The sequence below is a fragment of the Sinocyclocheilus rhinocerous genome, unplaced genomic scaffold (genome assembly GCF_001515625.1).
Source record: "Sinocyclocheilus rhinocerous isolate Xijiao unplaced genomic scaffold, SAMN03320098_v1.1 scaffold555, whole genome shotgun sequence".
NCBI classification, from domain to species: Eukaryota; Metazoa; Chordata; class Actinopteri; order Cypriniformes; family Cyprinidae; genus Sinocyclocheilus; species Sinocyclocheilus rhinocerous.
This window is the reverse complement of record NW_015629527.1, coordinates 174860-184789: the sequence shown is the minus strand read 5'-3', so window position 1 is coordinate 184789 and position 9930 is coordinate 174860. Positions and strand designations below refer to the sequence as shown.

Here is a 9930-nt window from a genome sequence, read left to right as displayed (position 1 = left end):
CTCCTCTCCACCTGTAGCTGGTGTGTGGTGAGCGCACTGGCGCCGTTGTCCTGTGGCTGCCGTCGCATCATCCAAGTGGATGCTGCACACTGGTGGTGGTTGAGGAGAGACCCCCCCACATGATTGTAAAGCGCTTTGGGTGTACAAAAATACACAATAAAGCACTATATAAAAATGCATCATTCATTCATTTAAATCAGCACAGCCAGCAAAGGATCGCCCGCAACTGTTTTGAACGAGCGCACCTTTTTTTAACAACCAAAAAGTGGTTTTTTTTCGTGGTCTGTTGAGGAAGTACAGACATTCCTCTCGTTGATAGCAGAGGAGCGGATCCAGCGAGAGCTTGATGGGGCGACGCGGAATGAAAAAGTTTTTCAGGAGTCGCGGCAGTAGAGGCGGCAACATGTGAATAATCCCGCCCACTCTAAAGCGATACTAAACTGCAGTGGAAACGCAAACCGAACCGAGCCAAGCCGTGCCGTACCACGCAGTGGAAAAGCGCCATCAGATTAGCATTTCTCAAATCAGTACAACAGGTTTGAAGCATGCAAAACACATTTGTAGTTTTGTTTAAAGAAATAGTTCACCCAAAAATTTTAATTTGTTGAACATTTTGGCTTCACAAGACATTAACTGATGGACTGGAGTGGTGTGGATTACTTGTGGATTATTGTGATGTTTTTATCAGCTGTTTGGACTCTCATTCTGACGGCACCCATTCACTGCAGAGCATCCATTGCTGAGACACTGATGCAATGCTACATTTCTCCAGATCTGATGAAGAAACAAACTCATCTACATCTTGGATTATGCAATTCTAGAATAATCAACAGTCATCAAGTTTTAAGTGTGCAGAACATGGATTGTGTAGTTTATTTCTTTACGTGCAGTATGTAAAATATATAATTCAAACATTCACTAATGGATCATCTTTTTGTCACAGTGAGACAGTCAGTGTTCCCATGATTCCACTGGGGTTGAAAGAGACTAAAGAGATTGACATGACAGTCCCTCTTCAGGTGAGATCAACGCAGAATACATGTCAACTCATTCAGTGTTTAAATCTGTCTAGAAACATTTTTTCTCTGCCGTTTCATCAGGATTTCATCAGTGAACATTACAGTGAGGATGCATCTCTGTACCTGAATGAGATCCGGGATTTTATGGAACTAAGACAGGTCAGTTCAAGTCAACATGCAATGCTGATCGCAACACAAATTACTTCTTAAACATGCACTAAAGAATAATTAAAAATAAGACCAGAAACATGTATTAAAGCTACACATCCATTTTCCAAACCATGTCCTCACTCTTTTATGTAGGTTTATCAAAGTGCATTTGGCTAAAGTAGCTCTGACTGCAAGTAGCTTGAAGCTGTTGTTACAACAAACAAGAAAAATCAACTATCGATCGTTCAAACTGACAATCATGAGGGAATCATCAGTGCTAGTTTACATTTACTGCTAGAGGGCCGATACTTACATAGTGTATCTTTAAGAAGGTAACTACAGTACATTTTAATTTCATCTCATTCTAAAAAACAAATAAGTGACTACACTGCCCTACATCATATTTGCTGAATGAAATCCAATACTTGTTTCTTACTAATTTTGGGTGCTGATTCCAAAAATTGTTGCTGTTTTGCTCACCTTCTCAAAAGATATTATGCATTTCATAGCATTTTTGCTTTTGACAACCATGTGTAAGGTGAAGAAGTCTTGTATTATCCCTTAATCAGTCTGAATCTGAGCCAGATTACAACTAGCTATTCGTTTAATTCTCAGCCTATTTTCATATGTATGAATGATTCTGAAGACATTATGCATGAATTCCATTCCTTTGCAGATTTCAAGTTAAATGATACATTTTGAATATATCTGTTTGTCTTTAAAAATGTTGACCTTTGACTGCTTTTGCTATTTTGATAAGTGCATTAAAAGTGATACATACAGTATATACACTAGTTACATTTTAATGTATATTAAAATAGAAAAACGTTATTTTACATCGTAATAATATTTCACAATATTACATTTTTTACTGTATTTTTGATCAAATAAATGCAGCCTTGATGAGCAGAAGAAACACCTGTAAAAAACATTACAAATCGTTCTGATCCCAAACTTTTGACCAGTAGTATATATTATTTGAAGAATGTTCTTTCTTATTTTGTGGAAAAATTGAAAAGTTTTATTTATATTTTTGAACTCAGCGTCACCAAATTAGATAATATTAGGCCTTTTTTGCAAATCAGCAGAATTTTTAGTCAAGATGCAGGGCTGTGTTACGAGAAACACAAGTCAAACCGTTATTTTTGAGCTGAAAATGATTTCTTCAGTCCTCACCTGTCTCTGTAGGCCATGCGGACTCCCAGCAGGAACGAGGCGGGACAGGAGCTGCTGAAGGAATATTATAACCAGCTCTATTTCCTGGATCAGCGCTTCTTTTCACTGCACAGAAGTCTGGGAATTCACTTTCACTGGTGAGACACACTGCTGCACACAAACACATGAATGATCAGAGGTCAGAGATAGGCCTGTCACGATAACAACTTTTTGTTGTGCGATATATTGCCCCAGAAATAATTGCGATAAGCGATATTATTGTCATTTTATAGACCATTTTATGCCACAATAAATAGTAAATAAACATTTTCAAACAAAAAGTGCAAAGTAACAAGTAGAAAAAAAGAAAAATACACAAAGAACTTGTATGGAGATTTTTCCATCTACAGATTTTTCCCTGACCTTCTTTTCTCTGTAAATGAAGGGTGCACACTATTGTTGAAACACACAATCACTACTCAGCAGCAGATGTCTGTATGCACAAAGACACAGATCCCTAAACAAGATCATATCTGCAGATGAAACTTTGTTTGTAGAAGCATTTTTAAAATTTGAACTAGCAGCTCATGACTACACCACGTTATGTACGAGAAGCTGCAAAAGACACAGGTGCAAGTGGAATGTACAAAACATGGTGACATTAATTTTTAAGTAAATATAATGGCCGATATATTGCGTCACCAAAAATGATTGAGGTCATGTACATACACGATAAGTCGATATTTTGATTATTGCGACAGGCCTAGTCAGAGACAGAGCTTCTGATCACGTCTCTCATCACAGGTACGACTCACTGACCGGCGTGCCTTCAGTCCAGAGAGCGCTGGCGTTCGAGAAAGGGAGCGTTTTGTTCAACATCGGAGCACTTTATACTCAAATCGGAGCCAGACAAGATCGCTCGACACTGACTGGCATTCAGAGCGCTATCGATGCTTTCCAGAGAGCAGCAGGTACTGAATCTTCTGGATCTGTCTGTTTTTCTGGGTCATTCACAGGAAACGCTGTCACAGTATGTTACAGCTATATTCATATGCTTATCATTTAAAAAAATGTCAGTAAATTCTGATAGTATCACTCTATTAGTATTAACAACAAAACATTTGACGCTCTTTCAAACATGTTTCGGCTCAACAAAAATGTATAATTATGGCCTTTAACTACAAATATGTGACCCTGGACCACAAAACCAGTCAATTTTTTTAAATTGAGGATAGGACAATATTTGGCCGAGATACAACTATTTGAAAATGTGGAATCTGAGGGAGCAAAAAAATCTAAATATTGAGAAAATCATCTTTAAAGTTGTTCAAATGAAGTTCTTAGCAATGCATATTACTAATCAAAAATTAAGTTTTGATATATTTACGGTAGGAAATTTACAAAATATCTTCATGGAACATGATCTTTACTTAATATCCTAATGATTTTTGGCATAAAAGAAAAATCAATAATTTTGACCCATACAATGTATTGTTGGCTATTGCTACAAATATACCCCAGCGACTTAAGACTGCTTTTCTGCTCCAGGGTCACATATTATCACACCACACCTCATTATTTACATTTATGTGCATTATAGCAAGAACATTATTTCTTCTGTAAAAATTTTTTTTTATTATTTTCTAATTAAACCAAAGTTTGGGGTTATGTTTTTGAACAACGTCTCTTCTGCTCACCAAGACTGCATTTATTTGATCAAAAATACAGTATAAATTATGAAATATTACAATTTAAAATAGCTGTTGCTGATCTATGTGAATATATCTTAAAATGTAATTTATTGCTGTGATCTTCAATGTTGAAAACAGTTGTGCTGCCAAATATTTTTGTGGAAACAGAGATTTTTCAGGTTACTTTGATGAATAGAAAGTACAAAAGAACAGCATTTATTTGAAATAGAAATCATTAGCAACATTACTTTACTTTTGGTCAGCCTTTGCTGAATAAAAGTATACATTTTTATTAAATATTTTTTATTTAATTAAAAATATATATTTTAACATTTATTTTATTTTTTATTTTATTTTATTTTTTATTCATTCATTTTATTTTAAACAAATATTTTAATATTTTAAAAAAATATATATAAAACATTAATATTGCATTAACATTAACAATTTTACAATTATATGTCCGTAAAAGCAAATGTTATTTTTTTCCCATTATAATCCATTTAAATGTAAATATATATTTTAACATTTATTTTATTTTTTATTTTATTTTATTTTATTTTTTATTCATTCATTTTATTTTAAACAAATATTTTAATATTTAAAAAAAATATATATAAAACATTAATATTGCATTAACATTAACTTTTACAATTATATGTCTGTAAAAGCAAATGTTATTTTTTTCCCATTATAATCCATTTAAATGTAACACAGATGAAATAGGACATTCAGATTGGCTGAAAACAACAAAACAGTTGAATCTACCAAATAATGTTAGTTACTGTTTATTATATCAGTAGTAGGTCACAAGGTCAGCACACAAATGACACCATTTCCTGAGAATGACCCCTGTGCCTCGTCTATATGATATAAACTAATGCAGACGTCTGAATAATCTGTCTGTGTTTAATTTTAAGCATTCATGACCCCCATGTACACTGCATCACAGCTGCTGAACTGAAGATCTAAAGCTCTTTGCTTATATAAACGAACTTGTAAACATGACGTGTGTGTGTGTGTGTGTGTGCAGGTGCGTTTCTCTACCTGCAGGAGAATTTCTCTCATGCGCCCAGTCTGGATATGAGTAGCCCTGCGCTTAGCATGCTGGTCCGTCTTATGGTAGCTCAGGTAATGAAAGAAAGAGGCTCATATACATTAAATATACATTTCAGACTATGATCTAATATGTTTGAGAAGTGATCATGTAACAAGTCACATATTTCTGAGTTTATTTTGTGCAGGTTCAGGAGTGTGTGTGTGAGAAGGTCATACTCAACATGCAAAACAACGACCTGAATGTGCTTCTGCAAGCCGCCCAGGAGGCAGCGAGGGTAAACACACACACACACACACACACACACGCTTCTCAAAAAAACTCATTCTGTATGATTTATAAGCTTGTTTCCTCATGGGGACCTCAAAAATGTCCCCACAAGGTCAAAATTTACTGGTATTACTATACTTGTGGGGACATTTGGTCCCCATAACGTGATGAATACCAGGTGCACACTCACTCACACACACTCACTCACTCACACACACACACCCCATGAATACATGTTATGGGGTTCTATTTGTTAATAACTGTGTGTGTGTGTGTGTGTGTGTGTGTGTGTTTGTAGGTATCAGACGTGTATTCTCTGGTTCTTCAGGCGATGTCAGTGCCGTTACTGAAGGACTACGTTCCCTTCTCCTGGATCTCTATGGTTCAGGTCAAAACGCATCATTTCAGAGCGCTGGCTCATTACTACACCGCTGTGGCGCTGTGTGACTGTTCAGGTGAACTACTGAACATCTCTGTGTTTACTGACTGATGACTTCATGCATACATCACTGGGCAAAAGTTTGAAATGATTAGGATTTTTTAATGTTTTTGAAAGAAGTCTCCTTCTCACCAAATCTGCATTTATTTAATCAAAAATACAGTAAAAAAATTATCAATGTTGAAAACTACGTTCCAGTAGCATTCAAAAGTTTGGGGTAAGTAAAAAAAAAAAAACATTTATTAAGCAAAGATGCATTAAATTGATCAAAAGTGTCAGTAAAGAAATTTATAATGTTACAAATGATTTCTGTTTCAAATAAAAGCTGTTCTTTTGAACTTTCCAAAGAACAGCATTAACTGAAATGTATCACAGTTTCAATAAAAATATTGTGCAGCACAACTGTTTTCAACATTGATGATAATCAGAAATGTTTCTTGAGCAGCAAATCAGCATATTAGAATGATTTCTGAAGATCATGTGACACTGAAGACTGGAGTAATGATGCTGAAAATACAGCTGCGCATCACAGAAATATATTACAGTTTAACATATATTCACATAGATATTAGAATGATTTCTGAAGATCATGTGACACTGAAGACTGGAGTAATGATGCTGAAAATTCAGCTTTGATCACAGAAATAAATGACATGTTAACAGATATTCACATAGGAAACAGCTCATTTAAATTGTAATAATATTTTACTGTATTTTTGATCAAATAAATGCAGCCTTGGTGAGCAGAAGAGACTTCCAAAAAAATTGATTAATTATTGCAATCTCTTGACCAGTAGTATTTGTTTTTTGTTATTTTATCATCAAAACTGACCTGATCTACTTTCTTAATACATGTTCCTGTTTGTATTGTGCTAGTCATTCTAAAGAAACAATCTTTTATAATGATCATTTTCATTAAAATTGCAGACTGACTGATAATGTTTTTTAACAACTAACAGCTATGTCTGATGAAGATGAGGATGAAGGTGAAGAGATTAAAGCTCTCATACAGGTTCACACCAGACGACCGGAAAAACTCAATCTTCATGATCCAGAGGACAAGCGGAGACTCGGTTTGTGTCGTGGGATGCTTTTTCTGAACACAGGTTTACAGTTTCAGTGCAGGTGAAAATATACTAATTTAATTTCATTTTGAAGGTAAAGCTCATCTGCGTAAAGCCATCATACGTCACGAGGAAGCCCTGCGTCTTCACGGCGTGTGTAAAATGCTTCGAAAGATGGACATCCTGCAGGAAGTTCTGTCTCACGCTCACGCCTGCTCGCTGGAGAAATACTCTGAGATTGATCAGGAAGATGATTTCTGTGAGGTCGCAGAGGCTCCAGAGATCCAATGTGAGTGTTTAATATGCTAATCATGTTTGTAAACAGTTACTGTTAAATCTATGCTAATAAGTCATTTGCTCTGCTGTTTGCACACTACTATACTACTCATACTAACCTCAGGTTTAGGTGTATTATCATTATCTAAAACTAAAACCACAAAAAAATGTGTTACTGGAAATAAAATAAACATTAACTGGAATCAAATTAAATATTTAAAATTAAAAAAAAAAAAAATTATTTCAGCCAGTTACCAAGTAAACATTTCTCACTTTGGTATATCAAAATAACTAAAACTGAAGCAAAAAATAATCATATATAACATGTACATATTTTAAAAAAAAACTAACATAACACAAAATAAATTTACTAAAACTTGAACAAATATTCAAATTAAAATGGAAATATAAAATAAAAACTAATTCAAGCTTTTAAAGGGTCATGAAAAACCAAACTACTTTTTCTGAGATTTTAGCAGAGGTGTTTGTGTTACACAACTTAAAAGACAGTGTTAGCATCCGTCACAGTGGCGTAACTACAGACTGTGCAGGCAGTGCAGCCGCACTGGGGCCCGTGCCGCGGGGGGGCCCGCAGCACACGCGGGCCCTGCCCACGTTGCAAGCGACTATATTAATATAAATTAATCATAAACGTATTAATAATAAAATAGATTATTCACAGTACTAAATAAATACATGAATTCGCATATATTTGTATGTGTGCTGTAGTGGTCTAGTGGTAGAACTTTTGTCACGCGTTTCTGAGGTTCTTCGGAAGCACCTTCAGCCTTTCCTTCGGTAACTTCAGAGAGAGCGAATCCATGTTCTGAAAGCACACGAGGAAAAGAAAAGCACTGCTTTACTGACTAGAGCACAATTATCAGATACAATTATGTTTTAGGAGCCGAATGAAAATTAGCTGTTTTAGATTAACATTCTGGCACAATTCTACATGCATTTCATCATGTAAAGTTATTCAGAAGACCTGCCATGACAGAGGATTTTATTAGACATGTAGCACTATGCTGTAATAGTCCAATGCTTTCAGAAAATAGTGTCTTGCAGCAGCTCCAGAAGGCATTAAAGGAATTAGTAGGGTGGCCATATGTGCCATTTATATGGGACACGTCCTGGCCAGGATTTTTATATTGTCTAAAACATCCAAAGTAGCTTGACCAATAACATGCAGGCATTGTACATAATCAACCAATCGTGGCACGTGAGAAAGTGGGATCTACAGAGAATGATCAAAGCGATGCAAATACACGCACGTGTTTTTTCGTTCGTTCGACTTTTAGGCAATATAGAAATCATGGCAAGGAGGTGTCCCGTAAAAATGGCCCGTATGGTCACCCTAGGAATTAGTCACCCAAGTATGAACATTTGCTGGAAATGTGCTCACCCTCAGGCCATCAGAGATGCAGATGAGTTTTTCTCTTCATCAGATCTTTAGAGCATTAGTAGAGTATTAGTTAGGGTGACCATACGTGCCATTTTTACAGGACACGTCCTGGCCAGGATTTCGATATTTGGCTTTATTTTCCTGTTTTCATACTTGCTGAAGGTAATGATCGGAAAGTAGCTTGACCAATAATGTGCAGGCATTGTACATAATCAACCAATCGTGGCGCGTGAGAAAGTGGGATCTACAGAGAATGATCAAAGCGATGCAAATACGCGCACGTGTTTGTTCGTTCATTCGACTTTTAGGCAATATAGAAATCATGGCAAAGAGGTGTCCCGTAAAAATGGCCCGTATGGTCACCCTAGGAATTAGTCACCCAAGAATGAACATTTGCTGGAAATGTGCTCACCCTCAGGCCATCAGAGATGCAGATGAGTTTTTCTCTTCATCAGATTTGGAGAAATGTAGCATTGCATCAGTGTCTCAGCAATGGATGCTCTGCAGTGAATGGGTGCCGTCAGAATGAGAGTCCAAACAGCTGATAAAAACATCACAATAATCCACACCACTCCAGTCCATCAGTTAACATCTGGAGAAGACAAAAGCTGCGTGTTTGTGAGACATTATTCACTTCCCTCCACATCATGAGTAGACACGCCCCTTACTGCTGATTGGCTACAAGTTTGTTTTTCTAGTCGGCCCGAATCAGTTTTCTAAAGCGTTTTTGAAAAATCACTTTCCCTGCCTTTAAAGCAGTAAATCATGTTTTCCTAGGTTGAGAGGAGGACGAATCTCTCACCTGCCGGTGAGAAGGAGTGTCAGTCGGGCAGCCAGAGGAGAGCGGGCCGGGAATACGAGCACGGATCCTCGTCTCTGAAGAACTGGAGCTGGAGGAGCGGCGGTGTCACCAAGAGACTCGGAAGCACCTTCAGCCTTTCCTTCGGTAACTTCAGAGAGAGCGAATCCATGTTCTGAAAGCACACGAGGAAAAGAAAAGCACTGCTTTACTGACTAGAGCACAATTATCAGATACAATTATGTTTTAGGAGCCGAATGAAAATTAGCTGTTTTAGATTAACATTCTGGCACAATTCTACATGCATTCCATCATGTAAAGTTATTCAGAAGACCTGCCATGACAGAGGATTTTATTAGACATGTAGCACTATGCTGTAATAGTCCAATGCTTTCAGAAAATAGTGTCTTGCAGCAGCTCCAGAAGGCATTAAAGGAATTAGTAGGGTGGCCATATGTGCCATTTATATGGGACACGTCCTGGCCAGGATTTTTATATTGTCTAAAACATCCAAAGTAGCTTGACCAATAACATGCAGGTATTAAAGTGACGTGACATGTGGCCAAGTATGGTGACCCATACTCGGAATTAGTGCTCTGCATTTATCC

General features: G+C 36.6%; 1 protein-coding gene across 1 annotated transcript in view; it reads left to right on the top strand.

Moving 5' to 3' along the window:
* rhpn1 (rhophilin, Rho GTPase binding protein 1) overlaps positions 1-9820 on the top strand; it is a 15584-nt gene extending 5764 nt beyond the window's left edge. Inside the window, exons 4-14 of the mRNA XM_016551210.1 lie at positions 944-1019; positions 1101-1178; positions 2358-2482; positions 3129-3295; positions 5049-5146; positions 5260-5349; positions 5641-5797; positions 6741-6854; positions 6940-7134; positions 8686-8699; positions 9301-9820. Of these exons, the coding sequence (XP_016406696.1) occupies positions 944-1019; positions 1101-1178; positions 2358-2482; positions 3129-3295; positions 5049-5146; positions 5260-5349; positions 5641-5797; positions 6741-6854; positions 6940-7134; positions 8686-8699; positions 9301-9501 (1315 nt within the window). The 3' untranslated portion in view covers positions 9502-9820. The remainder of the gene's footprint in view (positions 1-943; positions 1020-1100; positions 1179-2357; positions 2483-3128; positions 3296-5048; positions 5147-5259; positions 5350-5640; positions 5798-6740; positions 6855-6939; positions 7135-8685; positions 8700-9300) is intronic.
* The last annotated feature ends 110 nt before the right edge of the window (positions 9821-9930 follow it).